A 14,509-nucleotide genomic window follows, 5' to 3' on the forward strand; every position below is an offset into this window, starting at 1 on the left:
TTAATCCGAACCCCTGGCTCAGCCCAGTGCTGCAGAACCAGCGGGTGCTCAGGATAAGCTCCATACCCCGCTTAGTGCGTGAATAGGGCTCTGCACTGCCAGGGCTGGGCTGAGACTCTTGGGCAGAACAGAATGGTGGGAGCCCCATGGTGTCAAAGGTCCTGGTGGTACTGATGGTCCCATGCCTCATGTCCTGGTAGTCCTGTTGTCCTGTTGGTCCTGGTGGTATCTGTGGTCCCAATGGTTCCCATGCCCTGGTGGCTCAGTAGTCCCGGTGTCCCGGTGGTCCCAATGTCCCAGTGATGCCCCCACCCCGGCTGTGATCAGACTGCACTCAGGCGTCTGGGCTGGGACCTGCCCTGGGAAACGGTGCTGGGATCCCGCTCTGGGCTATGGGCCGGTGCAGAGGGGCCCGGCGGGACCTCTGGGGAGCCGGGGGATCCGAGGGGACCCGGTGAGACCAGGGGACCGGTGGGACCGGGAGGGTTAGAGGGTCTCGGAGGTACCCGGTGGGAGCGGTTAAGATCGGGGGTACCGGTGGGAGTGGGAGGATTGGGGTGTAACCCATGGGGTCGGGAGGATTGGGGAATCCCGGAGGCACCCGGTGGAGCCGGGTGGGATCCGGGGGTCCCGGTGGGAGCGGGCGGGACGAGCCGGTGGCGCCGGGCGGTGCCCGGGGGAGCGATCGCTGCGCACGGGCACCCCCTGCTGGCAGCGGCAGGAGCGGCGGGACGGGAACGGGAACGGGGACGGGGACGGGGACGGGGATGGGAACGGGAACGGGGACGGGAACGGGAACGGGAATGGGAACGGGGACGGGGACGGGGATGGGAACGGGGACGGGAACGGGAACGGGAATGGGGACGGGAACGGGAACGGGAACGGGAATGGGGACGGGAACGGGAACGGGAACGGGAACGGGGACGGGAACGGGAATGGGAACGGGGACGGGAACGGGAACGGGGATGGGAACGGGGACGGGGACGGGGACGGGGACGGGTACGGGGACGAGAACGGGAACGGGGACGGGGACGGGGTGTGGGGCAGTTCTGGGGTGCGCTGGGGTGTACTAATGTGTGCAGGGGTGTGCAGGGGTGTGCAAAGGTGCCCTGCACAGCCGAGCCCTGCCTGCATCCTGGCCATGCCGCTCCCCGCGCCCCAGCAGCTCCCCGGTGCCGGTGCCGGTGCCGGTGCCGCAGAGCCGGGGCGGGTGCAGAGCCAGCGCCTGGTCCGGCCGGCAGAGCGGGCGGAAAGGGGAGGAGAGGAGTGTGAGCAGGTGTGGAAGGTGAGCACACTCGTGCTCTCCTGGCGTGAGCAGTTCCGACGCGCAGCTGAGGCTGTTCCGCACACACGGGCTACGGGGATAGCCCCGCTGGCACCGGGCACTGCCTTGGCTGTCCTTGTGGACTCTGCTCCCTCCCCGTGCCTGTGACCGACCCCCAGGTGCACAGCACAAGGGTCAGAGCCCGGCCGTGGCATTCGGGAACTGCAGGGCTCCTTCCCGAGTGATTCCCCCCGGGAACGCCCCCACAGCAGGCTCACCCCGAGCCCCGGGCCCTGAGGTGCCACCGAGCACTGCCCCAGCTCCAGCTGCAGCTGCACAGCTCCCCTGAGATGGGCCGGACCCTGTCAGTCCTGCGCAATGGGCCTCAGTTTTGTCAGCCCCATGAGCCAAGACCCTTTGGAATCTGCTGGCTCACAGCTGCCAGGAATATTTCCACTGGCCCAGTGACGATGTCCCAGGGATGATGCCTGTGGAATTGGTCAGGGTGAGGGACACCGGGGGCACAGACCAGACCAGCGGTGCCCTGCATGGTCAGACCCCTCACAGAGCCAGGGAAGCACCTTTCTCCTGGGTCTGCTGAGACACTGGGACACTGCTGGGATGCTGGGACACAGGCAAGCCTCTGTCCCCTGGGGGAGAGCAGTGCCTGGCTGTTCAGTCATCCCATGGGATGTCCAGGCTGGAGAACACGGGCCCCCACACCTGCATGAGCCCAGTGCTGAGCACCCACCCAGCACCTCGAGTGCGGGTGCTCCCCTCCACATCCACCCCGAGCGCCTGGCTGCCCCCGCGGTCCCCGTGAGTCATGGGATGCATTCCTGGGGCAGGAGGGGACATGTGCGCTGCAGGGACAGGTCTGTGCGTCATCCCCCCGCTCCCATGCCTGGGGCCGGGGCGGCCCAGCTCCAAGCTGAAACTTGTCTGACAATAATTACAGGGGAGATGAGGACTTCAGAGGATTTACATTCCTTTTGGGCCACACCTGGGAAAGAACTTTCACCATCAGCCAGTTCCTGAGAAATAACTTTACACTTGCGTGGCCCAGCCACAGCCCTGCCCAGGGAGCCCAGGGGGATTGGGGGGCTCCTGCCAGCCCTATTTTGGCTTTGTCTCTCTGCAGAGAGCCCCAAACCCTCTCCTGCTGTCCCCAGAGCTCCCACAGGCCAGGGTGCTGGTGCCTTCTTTCCCTGTGCAGGATCAGTACAGCTCAGTGCCCAGCACGGCCAGGGTCTGACCACCCTTCCCTGGGGTTGTGGTGACTGGAAACTGGGAGTGGGGGAGGATTGCACCAGTGTCCCCAAGAGATTGGAGCCACATGGGTGGCCAGTCAGGCCCTTCAATTGGAGCCTTGTCAGACCCATCACCTTTGCTTTGGCTGGGGACAGTTCCCCAGTGACTGCCTGACACCCAGGGCTTCGACCCAGAGCATTGTGAGGAATTGGGGGACTCGGGGATACATGAGACTCACTGGGTGAGGGCCATATCTGCTCAGGGCATTTCTGTCATCCCCAGCTGGCACACAGCCTTCCCAAATTACAGACAGGGCTGGACCCTCTGAGCTCCTCGGACACATTCTGTTCATCCCAAATGCTTAACGAGTTAGGAAAGACCTGAGAACCCCCTGCTCCTGAGCTTCTCCCTGTCGCTCATGAACATGGAGAGACACAGGCTGGTTCCTGAACCAGCTTTGCCAGAGCTTCCTGCCTACTCCTCCAGCCACCGCTGTTTCCCACCCTGTGCTGGTGACCCCACTGTGGGATCGCTGGGAGGATGGAGCTGCCGTCCTGCCACTGGCCCTGGCCCAGCTGTGCTGCAGCGGCTGTGGCAGGGATCTGAGCCTTGACCACAGTGCAGGTCTGTGCCTGGTGCCGCTCCATGGCTTGCTGGCAGCACCAGGGACACAGTGACCGCAGCCAGGCCAGTGTGACACATGGTGCAGCACCAGCACCTCCTGCCAGCAGCTCCTTCACGTCCTGGGCCTGGGAGTCGGGCTCCATGCACAGGGTGTGAGTCCTACGGCCAGGGCAGCCCACCCTGACACTGTGGCTCCTTGTCTGTGTCCCCTCTCCATGTCCCTTGCACTGCTGATGGGGCACTGGGAGCCCTGTGGAGGTTCAGAGCATTGTATCTGCAGGGTCCCGAGGCTCTCGCCTGCAGCCCAGCAAGGGGAAGAGGAGCCATTTCAGCCCTCAGCACATCCCAGGAGCTGCTGGGAACCGGCGGCGTCAGCAGAGCACCAAGTCCAAAGTGTTTTGCAAGCAGAAGGGCGCGGGCGATTTCTTTATTTGGTACCGCGGCGGCGGGGCGGCACACCTGGCTGGGGCACACCTGGCTGGGGCACACCTGGCTGGGGCACACCTGGCTGTGGGCACCGCCTGGCAGCGCCCACGAGGGCGGCGGTGCTGACGCGGACATGGGAACACGGGCAGGACCCGCCTCGCTAATGACAGCCCAGCGCTGGGTGTGGGGACAAGCCACGGCAGGGACGCGGCCCTGGCAGCCAAAACACCGCTGGTGACACAGCCCAGCACCCCCAGCCTGGGGGTCTCCTGCCCCGGGGCTGGGTGCTGGGGGCCGCTGGGCAGCCCCTGTTCCCTGTGTCATGTTTGTTTCCAGTGAGGTTTGCAGGCTCTTGGGCAGGGAAGCTGTGGTGGGGAGTGTAATTCCTTCTCCCAGTTCAGGAATGAAGGAAGGAGAAATGCAACCCCAGTCTGCCCTGGAGCAGGGGGACACTTGGGGAGCCAGGCAGTTCCCACTTCTGATCTCAGCTCTACACGGTTTGAACCCCTGGCCCAGCCTGGCGAGGACCTGCTGTAGGGTTGGGAGGTTCAGGGCCAATATTAGCCCTGGCACCCCAACCCTGGGCTTCCCTGTGCCCCCAAAACCCACTTGATCTGCCAGCCCTTCCTGCCCCATGCCGGTTCAGCCACCGTGGCTCTGCCTCTGGCAAGGACTGAGCCTGTGGCACAAGCACAGCAAAATCTGCAGCAGGCTGAAAGGCTCCATCTTGACCTGGTTTTCCCTGGAAGCTCCATGCCAGGGGGTGAGTGCAGTGGCTGCCGGGAAGGCCACAGAGACGGCAGCTGAGCAGTGCTGGTAGATGGAAATGCCTCTTCCTGGGGGTCCCTGACATCTCATAACCAAAAGAAGGGGCTGTCACCGAGTGGTTTTACAGCTGCAGCCCCAAGGTGGTGCCTGCTGAGGTTTCCCTGTCCCCCTGCCAGGCTGGTACTTGCTGGTTACTGAGCTAAGGTGACCAGGCAGCTCTGGGATAAACACACTGCTCCTGCACCTTTGGGGGGCCAGGGGAGCCCCAGGAGTGTGAACAGGCACAGGGGCCTGGGCAGCTGCACAACACAGCAACAAACACGAGCTGTGGCTCTGAAGGACCTTGAGCACCCCAGGGGCTGATGTCCCCTCGCGTGTCCTCTGCCACTGCAACCCTTCCCAGGCCATCATGTCCCAGTGCCTGTCTGGGCTTTGGGAACGGGGGCACTGGGACCCCAGAGCGTGCCCATCCCAACCCCCTGCTCCCAGCTCCAATTCCCGACCTGGCAAGGGAGTGCCATGGCCAAGTGTTTTGTAAGAGGCAAATCCCTGCCGTGCCAGCATCGTGCCGGGACGGGCAGCTGGGCCGGGCTGGCGCTGGCAGCACGCCGGGAGCAGCTCTGGCCCATGGCCAGTGTTTGGGCCTCGGGGGGTTGGTGTAGGCAGGGATGAGTGTGCCTGGCCGCGGGGCTGCGGCTGGAGCTGCGTGGGGATGTGCTCACACCCCGCACAGGTTTTGCCTCGTAAGTGAAATACGAACTGGAGTGAGGCAGGTGCTGACCAAGGTGTTTGGCCTGACCTGCCCCTCTCTCTGCTCGAGTCAGCAGAGTGGGGACAGCTCTGCCCTGTGCTCACCATTTCTGCTGCTGTTACCCTAAAAATTCCCTGGCCCTTACCACCAGATCAGCAAGAGGTGGATTCAGCCTGGTTTGCATCCCCTGTCACACCAGGGCAGGATCAAATGCCTGAGCCAGGCCGGTTCGTCCCTTGGCTGGAGCTGGGGGGCACGGGGGCAGTGCACTGATTCTCCAGAGGGGACAGGGACTGCTCCTCCCATGGGCTGGGACTGCTCCTCTCACGAGCCTCGGAGCCCCTGGACATGGAGAGCTGCTCAGACAGGCTCATCCCCTCTGCCCTTGCTGTGCCATGGCAGGGGATTCTGCTGGGATCCCCGTTGTACCAGGCATTGGCAGCATGGGGTGGGTGTCAGAGTGCCTGGAAGGGTCTCACTGTGCTTCCCAGCACATTCAGGTTATTCCCATTGCTGGGTGCCCACCATGGCAGGAAAGGGCCCAGATGCACCCATGCTGTGTCCAAAGACGTTGCCAGTGCTGGTGATGGTGCTGATGAGCTGGCACATGCCAGGAGCCCAGCTCAAAGGGCCCTGCCTGGCACACAAGATTCCAGTACAGGTTCATCCCAGGGTCTCTCCATGGCCCAAATTCTCTCCTTGGCATGGAGCAAGGAATTCCCTTCACATTGGAGGGGAGCTGCCTGGCTCAGGCAGAGTGGAAGGGCAAGATGAAAGCAGAGGGCTGCAGGGCAGGACAGCTGCACTGCCCTGCCCAGATGGATCACAGAATCATGGAGTTCCAGAAGGGTTTTGGTTGGAAGGGACCTTGAAGCTCATCCAGTTCCACCCCCTGCCATGGGCAGGGACACTTTCCACTAGATGAGATTGCTATAAACCCCATTCAGTCTGGGTTTGAGCACTTCCAGGGATGGAGCATTGAGACTGGGAGGAGCAGGGCTGGAGCCATGCAGGGCAGGCAGTGGGAGATGAGTTATGTCCCTTGCTGCTCCTTGGCTGTGCTGGCCATCCCAGCTGTGCTGCAGCGAGGGAGCTGTGGGAGCTGAGCCTGGTACCTTTGCCCCTTTCTGTGGCACTGGAGCAATTCTGTGTCCTATAGCCCAGGAGTGACAAACTACAGCAAAGCAGGACGTGTCTGGCAGGAGCAGCTTCACGGACATGTGCAGACAGGCTGTGTGGGGCTGAGGCAGAGCTGCAGGGATGGTCCCTGCTCCCAGCACAGCCCGATGCCGAGGCTCTGAGTCAGCCCCGCGCCGGCTGCGCCTGGTGCCGACAGCTCCTGAATCCATCAGGAGACAGAATGAAAATCATATCGTGGCTATGCCTGTCCCTCTCCCAGCTGCTTAAGCTGCCCTCGATGCCTGGTTTGGACCCTTCCACTGCAGAAAACCCTCTGGATCTGCTGCCTGTCACTAGGCAGGGGCCAGCTCTTCCCGGGGCTCCCAGCAGTTCTGAGGGTGTCTGATGGAGAGCAGAGCTGCTGCCCTGAGCTTCTCCCACCCTTCCTGGTCTTTGTGATCCCTATCCCCATGTCAGGTTTGCTCCAGGCTGATGCCAAGGCCCCAGCTGAGGGCTGGGGGTTTTGGACCCCAGTGACCCCCACAAGGGGGATGTTTATTCAATACATTCCCTGTGATGTGAGCACGGAGTGATGTCTGCTCGGGGCATCCACCTTGGCCAGGGGAATCCCCATGGGGAGAGGAGAGAGCCCACGGGAATAACCCAGGAACTGGCCAGGGCTGCAGTGGGGGGCACAACATCCCTTCTCTGCAGGAAAACATCTCCAAGATCCTGGAGAGCCCTCCCTGAGAGAACTCCCCAGCACCGGCCTGGAGGGACAGAGCACAGGGGCCGGCAGGAGCGGCTGTGCGGGCTGAGCCAGGTCCCTGCCCACTCACCTGCCCCAGGTCTGTTCCTGCTCACCTGCAGCAGCAGCACGGGCAGGCTCAGCCTGTGCTTGGAGCTCTCCTGGCACCTCGCGGAGAGCAGCGGTGTCACAGGAGGGAGGGTGGGGGCCCTGCCAGGGGAAGCGAGAGCTGAGCAGTGGGAGGGAGGGTGAATAAACAGCCTTAAACGCAGTGATTGTAACGCACCCGGGGCCACGTCGGTCACTGGAGGTCACTGGGTTGACAGGAATCAGGATGTGCCCACGGCCTGCCCTTGCTGTCCCGCAGTGCGTGGAGCCCTCTGAAGGTGTCACACCATGTCCAGTGCCTCCATCCCGAGCATCCACAGCTGGGACCACAGCGAGCATCCCGCAGGTCCCGACTGCAGGTGGGCAGCGGCCAGTTCATGCAACACCCCGGGGTCTGCAAATCTGGGATGTGAATGCCAGGAATAGTTGTGTAAAGGGAATGTAGGACTTGATCAGGGAATCCCTGCACTGCCTCTGGCCCCGTGACAGCCGCGCTCACCCTGCTGCTCTTTCCAGGAGCAGGTTAATCACCAGGGCTGACGCCTGTCAGTGCTGCCCGCACTGATTAATGGGATCAAATATCCATCAAACATCCAGCTCATCCTGAATCCCCGTCCGTGCCGTCACACAGAGGCTGCAGGAAGGATGTTGGAGGAGAAAAGCTGGTTTCTAGGAATGTCCCAGCCCGGAGGGCATTGCTGAGCTGCGGGAGAAGCAGTAAGGCCGAATGCCAGGATGATTCCTTCCATTCTGCTGCACTTCTCCTGCACAGGTGGACTAGCGGTGGCACCAAGATGCCCCCACCTCAGAGCACGGGTGAAATGGCCTTGCAGGACCCAACAAGGAGAGAGACCTGCAGTAAGCACAGGCAGTCACCCACCAAGAGCCCCCGGGAGCCCCGGGGCCGCTGCTGCAGGACCCCCACACAGTCCTGAGCTGCATCACACCGGCTCCCGGGTCTGCTGTCTGCACACACACACGGGAGAGTTTCCCCGTGAGATCCCCGAGACTGGCAGAGCCTGTCCCCAGCACCAGCCCGTTTCCTTGTCACAGGGCCGCTAGTGCCACTCGCCAAGGAGCGCAGTGGTCCCCAGGAGCAGCCCCTTCCAGTGAGTAGTGACAGCACAGGTGACACAGGCGGCTCTGGGCTCCCTCTGTTCCTCCTGCTACCCCTGAACAGCCTCTGCCAGCTCCCCTGGCACGGCCAGGGCCCCACGGAGCCCCCGCACAGCCCGGGGGACAGACTGGATCATCTGCCAGGCGCTGGGAACCAGGAGACGGCAGCAGCTCGGAGCTGCAGGAGACCAGCATTGCCACCTCGTGGGGAGCCGGCAGCGGCACCTCCTCGGGCAGGACAGGTCAGGACCAGCACCCAAAGACGGGCAGAGGGGAGGAGGGTGCAGAGGCTCAGTGGCCAAAGTCACCCATGACTGCAGGTGCCAGCTCTGAATCCTGCCCACAGCAAAAATGGGATGTTAACACTTCTGTGACAGCTCTCACCAGTGATGGGTTTAACTCTGGTGTCTGACACACACTCGCCTCTTCTGGTGTTGGACCAAAGGCTCTGGGGGCCCAGTGGTGAGGACACAACCAGGATGTGTCATGTGGACTGTGCAAATCAGAAGTGACACTGATAAATCGACTCTCTGGGGGATCCTGGCTCAGCAGCAGGGCCAGTCTGCCCAGAGCTCACATCAGACTGAAGTTACCGATGGCTCTGCTCGAGTGTTTGGTGTTGAATATGAATAGCAGCCCTTTGGCTGCAGTGAGAACTTGGAAATGCCTCCAGCAGAAAGATGGGAGTGCGAACCTCTAATTGCTTCTCCTGTCTGGCTACTCCACCATGTGGCTGCTAGAGACGGCTCCTTCTCTGGGAAAGGAGGAAAATCTGATCAGAAAAAGAGGAGAGAGAAGAACCACCTGCTTGTTCATGGTGGTCATGGAGCAAATTGATATTCTAATGAACATTTCAGCCAGTTCTCCAGCTGATCCGTCACACACAGAAGAGACAGATGCTTCAGAAACACCACAAATACAGCAACGCAAACAATTCCCTCTGCCTGGTGCAAGAGAAATCATTTGCCTTTATCTTAAATAAAACCCCCAAGAATGATGCAACATCCGACCCATGCGGCGTCTGCCAGAGCCGCAGATGGCAGCACACCCAGCTGCCAATAACCTGTCAAACCCACGTCGTGCCTCAGAGATGGCTCCCAAGCAGGGCAGCAACACCTACACAGGGAGCTGGGGCTGCAGGGGATCCAAACGGAGCTGAGGAGCCCCAGATCCAGGATTCTCAGCCCTGCAGGCCTCCCCAGGACGATGTTCCCACTCCATGTGCAGCTCTAACCCGCTCCCAGAGGGGAGCTCATGCTCTGTTTAGATCTACGTGGCTTTTGACCCCATTAATTGTCAGAGATTTACTGTTCTTCGTATCTGGAGTCTCAGGGTATTTTTAGCACCTGTACCATGTCTCAGAGCGGGATGTGATGTTCCTGTGCCAGCAGCCCCCGTGCTGGCTGAGCCACAGCAGAGAGACACCTGCCAGTTTGGGGGGTTTATCTACGGCAGCACCGGGAATGCCGTGGAATGTCCGTGTTTAGCAGCTCAGTCCTAACACTACGAGCCAGGCCCCAGGCCCTAAAATTAGGACTCAAGAACAGGATTAAACCTGAGATCACCAATTCCCACTGACTCTGGTTTGGGCCCCTTTGGGCTCGCTGCCCTCCACCTTTGTCTCTCATTACGAAAGGACAGGGACTGCCCCTTCCCAAGCACCATGACCGGGGTTACTGGGATGTGCTGACCCAGCCAGGCCTTTGGGAAGCCCCAGGAGCCAGGGTGGGACATGCCAGCACTCAGGACAGACAGCAAAAGGAACTGAGCTCACTCTGCACAGGCTGAGGTTTGCCAAGGCCTGCCAGACTGAGCTGAGGTGCAGTAGGTGCCAGGGGATTCATTGCACTTGTTTAAAGACAAAAACCTTCCTTTCCTGTCAGATTCTGGTGACACCTTCAGCATTTCCCTTTGGCAGCAGAGCCCCAGGCCCACTCCAGAACTGTGTGTCCTCTGAGCATCTCCCTGCCAGCAGCCTGGGAACAGAACCCTCCTCTCTGTCAGCACTTAGCTCCCTGCAGGTGCGGTGCCACCCTGGGGACAGCCAGTGACAAACCCCGGTAACAAACCCACATCCACAGGTGAGCTCTGAGCGTTCCCAGGCTGCAGCTGCACCAGGAGAGGACCCAAGATCTCCCTGTGCCCGGGGCACTGCGGTCACAGGGTGGTGCCCAGGCTGTGCCAGGCTCAGCAAGGCCAGCCCGGGCACAGCAGTGTCACCCCCGGCTGGGGCATGGGATCACTGCGTGCTCCTGACACTGGGACACGAATCACCGGACAGGCAGGACCCAGGGCCTCTCCACACGTGCAGAAAACACCTGGAGTGGCCACGGGAGCCCCACACAGCTCCGGGCAGGACTGGGCAGCGCTGGGCTGTGGAGCCGGATGGATGCGACAGACACAGGGCTGGGAATGGACAAACTGCTCTGGGCTGGCCTCGGCTCCTGCAGAGCGATCACTCTCCATCCAGACAGTGATGGGCACCATGGCTGGACAGTGTGTAGCCATCAGGGCCAGGGAAGGGGATCAGTCTTTTGAGGGTCCCAAGGGGATTTCAGAAGAGTGAAGGAGGGGTTGGGAAGCTTTGGGACTCCCGGGGAAGTTCGGGGTTCCCAGAGCGGTTTCATGTGGACATAATAAAGGTGTTTTGGGAGGGTTGGAGGGTCCCAAGAATATTTGCGAGGGCTGGAGGGGATTTGGGGCCCCCGTGAGGGTTTCGGAGCGTTCCGTGCTCTTTGGAGGGGAGTCCCAAGGGGACCTGGAGGTGTTTGAGTGGTCCCGGGGAGCATTCTGTGCTTCATGGGGGTATTTTGTGGGTCTCGAGGAGAAGGTTAGGTGTCCCAGGGGGATTTTTGAGGTCCCGGGAGTATTTTGGGGCCCCGGGGGGGTCTCGGGAGTGGCGGAGACGACCCCGAGTGGGGCCGGGGGTCCCGGGGGTCCCGGCCCCGGCCCAGGCCCCGCACTGCGCACGCGCCGCCCCGCGCGCTGCCGGGCCCCCCTGCCGCGCATGCGCCCCGCTCCCCCCGCGCCGGCCGGGGCGCGGCCGCGTTCGCCCGATGCGTCCTGACGCCCCCGCGTGACGGCCAATCATCGCTCTCGTTCGCCGTGCGTGATGGCGTCACGAAGGGGCGGTATATAAGCGGTCGGCGGCAGTCCCGCCCCCCTGACAGCGCCTCGAGCCGCCGCCGCGAGAGCATCCTCCGCCCAGAGCCGCTCCCGCCGCCAGAGCCGCCCCCGTCGCCGCCGCCGCCGCCTCCGCCGAGGGAAGGGAAGCGTATCGTATGTCCGCTATCCAGAACCTCCAGCCCTTCGGTGAGGCCCTTTGTGCGGTGGGGCCGGGGGAGCGCGCGGGCCCCGCCCCGGCCCCGCCCCGTGGCGCAGTTGCTATTCCGGGCCCGGTTGCGTCAGCCGCGGGGGGGGCGGGGCGGGGCCTAGGCCTGACTGGCGGGCGCGGCGGCCAATGGGGTGGGGGCAGGGGCGGGATCTATCGATAACGGGCAGGCGCGCGGGGGCGGGGCCGGGGTGTGACGGGCGGGCGCGGCGGCCAATGGGGCGTGTCCTGCGCATGATGGGCGGGCGCGGGGGCCAATGGCGCGGCGGCGGGGCGGGGCCTGACGGCGCTCCCCGCAGACCCCTTTGCGGATGCAAGTAAGGGTGATGACCTGCTCCCGGCCGGCACTGAGGACTACATCCATATAAGGATCCAGCAGCGCAACGGCAGGAAGACCCTCACCACAGTCCAGGGCATCGCGGATGACTACGATAAAAAGAAACTGGTGAAGGCCTTCAAGAAGGTAGGGCTGCTCGGCTCGGGGGTAATGGCCACGCCCGGCAGGGATGTTTGTGTGGTGCTAAGGGAATTTTTGTGTCTTTGCTGCAGAAATTTGCCTGCAATGGTACTGTAATTGAGCACCCCGAGTATGGAGAAGTGATTCAGTTGCAGGGTGACCAGCGCAAGAACATCTGCCAGTTCCTCGTGGAGGTAGGACACCTTCAGGCTGCTGAGATAAACACGAGTTTGTTAAATGCACGCAGGTCCCTGGGGGTGGGCAGCGTTTGGATGCGCAGAGGCATCGCCCCATGCTGTGAACGCGTTTTCTGTCTTGCAGATTGGACTGGCTAAAGACGACCAGCTGAAAGTCCACGGGTTTTAAGTGCCTGTGGCCACTGGAGCTTTATGCAAGAAGATATCCTTACCATGAAATTCCCACCTCTCCCTTGTCATAAGTTTAAAACCAGCCGGTTTGTGTAATGTAACGATCTTGGGTCCACTGTTGAGTCTGGACTGTTGTAATTGGTGATGTAATAAACTGACACGAGCCCATGCTATCTCGTCTGGCTGTCCCTCATTTCCCAGAGGTAGCGCGGGCAGCGGCACCATCCAGCCTGAAGCCAAAAGTTCCAGCTGTTCCCAGCTAAGCCCAGGGACTCTGCCTGTCCTGATGGCTCCTCAGTCCAGCTGCGCTTCCATCCTGACAGAGGGGAATCGTGTCCTGCCTGGTGCGAGGCCCCTGGCTCCGGGACACATCCCCTGGTCTGTGCTGGCTCCCAGAGGCAGTGGGATGTGGGGAGGCCTGGCTCAGAAGGAGTGACAGAAGAGTGACCTGGAGGTTGGATGGCTGCAGTTCAGGTGCTGGTGCCTGCAAGCCCTGAGGTACCAGGCACTGGAGGAACTGTCCCATGGGTTAAACTTGTGACAAGGGCTCGATGTTGGACTAACATGAGCATCCCTGGAGCTGGCACTGCCTCACACCCTGTGCAGTAACATGGCTTTGGTTTCAATTCTAATGTTTTACTGTAATGTATTTAAAGTTATTTAAATAAAACTGGTTTTCAAAAGCCTGTGCGTGGTGGGTTCCATTGTTCCTGGGGCCAAAGTTCAGGGGCCTGCTGGGATTCCCAGCCCTGGGGGCTCCTTGGAGGCCCCAACTCTGGCCCACTGCAGGAAGGGGAAGTTCCCTTGGTGCTGTCTCTGCTGCTCCTGCTGGGAGCTGAGGGAAAGCCGAGGAGTGGGTGGGTGCTGAGTCATTCCCTGCCCTGGCTCTGTAACCCTGGAACCGGCTCCTGTGCTCGTTGTGTTCCTGTAAGTCCCCTGGGCAGGGTCAGCATTCGTGCTTCCCGAAAATGCTCCGGGGAGGAGGGGGAGGCGCTGCCACCCCGGTCAGGCTCTGCCACAGGTCAGGGACTGAGTGCTCTCTTTATTTCCTGAGCTCAAGATCAACAGGCAAGAATGAAATCTCAGTAAAATGCACTGGTTGAGGGTAGCAATGGTTCTGGGGGCCGGCAGGTGCCTCTGGCACAAGAGAGGTGTGAAATGCACTGAAATGTCTGAGTGCACGGGGAGTCCCTGGGTTTCCCTCCCATTGCCCCCAGCCCATCTGTCCTGCAGCAGGGAGGGCTGGGGTGTCCCAAGAGGCTGCTCCCACCCTGCTCACCTGCTCATGCTCCTGGCAGCCCCCCAGAGCAGGTCCTGGTTCTTCATCCACTGCCGCAGTAAACCCCATCTCCCACGAGCTGTGCAGGAGCCCTGAGTTCACTGTCACTTTCCCGGGAGACTTTGCTCTTGGAAACCAAATTACTGCAATTATGCAAAGCAGCTTCGAGTGCACTGAGGAGGCAGGTGACCTCCAGCCCTGCCTGTGCCTCAGAGTGACCTCCAGCCCTGCCTGTGCCTCAGAGTGACCTCCAGCCCTGCCCATCCCTTGGAGTGACCTCCAGCCCTCCCTGTGCCTGAGTGATCTCCAGCCCTGCTTGTGCCTCAGAGTGACCTCCAGCCCTGCCTGTACCTCGGGGAGCAGGTGCTGGCAGACAGGTGAGCAGCCCTGCACATGGAGAGCAGGTGCTGACAGCACCAAGGCCAGCATTCACACCAGGGTGTGCATTTGTGCCCACAGCCTGACACAACCCAATCTCTGCTGCTGCTGCTGCACCAGGAATTCCCGTGCCCTTTGTGTGTCAGTGCATGTCCAGCCTGGATTTCTCCTCACTGGACTTGCCAGGTTGCCCACAGATTTGGCCACTGCCAGGACAGCTAACCACAGCCAGGGAGGGGTGAGGAGTGCTTGGTCCATCCTCCAGCTCTGCCTGTCCACCTGCAGGAGTCCAGCCCATGGGCCCAGTAACAAACCTGCGTCAAGGTGATGCCAAGCTGTGGCCCTGGAGGGAGTGGCCACCATGTCCCCATCACCCTGACGGCTCATTTGGTCCAGATTGAACCATTAAAAGGAAGAAATTGGAAAACAATTTGTTTGTTCCTTGTGTGAGTGCTCGGTGGAGCGAGTGATCGATGGCCGCGGGTGCCGCTGCCTTCCGGCCATCCAAAGCCCATTTGTTT

The 14,509-nt window shown here is 61.5% G+C and overlaps 1 protein-coding gene and 1 long non-coding RNA gene across 2 annotated transcripts; one reads left to right on the forward strand and one right to left on the reverse strand.

Annotated features, from left to right (window-relative positions):
* Positions 1-11,326: 11,326 nt before the first annotated feature.
* EIF1 (eukaryotic translation initiation factor 1) lies at positions 11,327-12,504 on the forward strand. The gene is made up of 4 exons (XM_058858217.1): positions 11,327-11,487; positions 11,806-11,969; positions 12,056-12,157; positions 12,285-12,504. Exons 1-4 carry the CDS (start codon positions 11,457-11,459, stop codon positions 12,327-12,329), a joined length of 342 nt encoding a protein of 113 aa, XP_058714200.1. The 5' UTR covers positions 11,327-11,456; the 3' UTR covers positions 12,330-12,504.
* A 129-nt stretch (positions 12,505-12,633) lies between these two features.
* Positions 12,634-14,398, reverse strand: LOC131589085 (uncharacterized). The gene is made up of 2 exons (XR_009279689.1): positions 13,944-14,398; positions 12,634-13,858 (listed from the first exon to the last, which is right to left on the reverse strand). It is a non-coding gene; the product is annotated as an uncharacterized LOC131589085 (long non-coding RNA).
* Between the last annotated feature and the right edge of the window lie 111 nt (positions 14,399-14,509).

The sequence above is a fragment of the Poecile atricapillus genome, chromosome 27 (genome assembly GCF_030490865.1).
Source record: "Poecile atricapillus isolate bPoeAtr1 chromosome 27, bPoeAtr1.hap1, whole genome shotgun sequence".
Taxonomy (NCBI): domain Eukaryota; kingdom Metazoa; phylum Chordata; class Aves; order Passeriformes; family Paridae; genus Poecile; species Poecile atricapillus.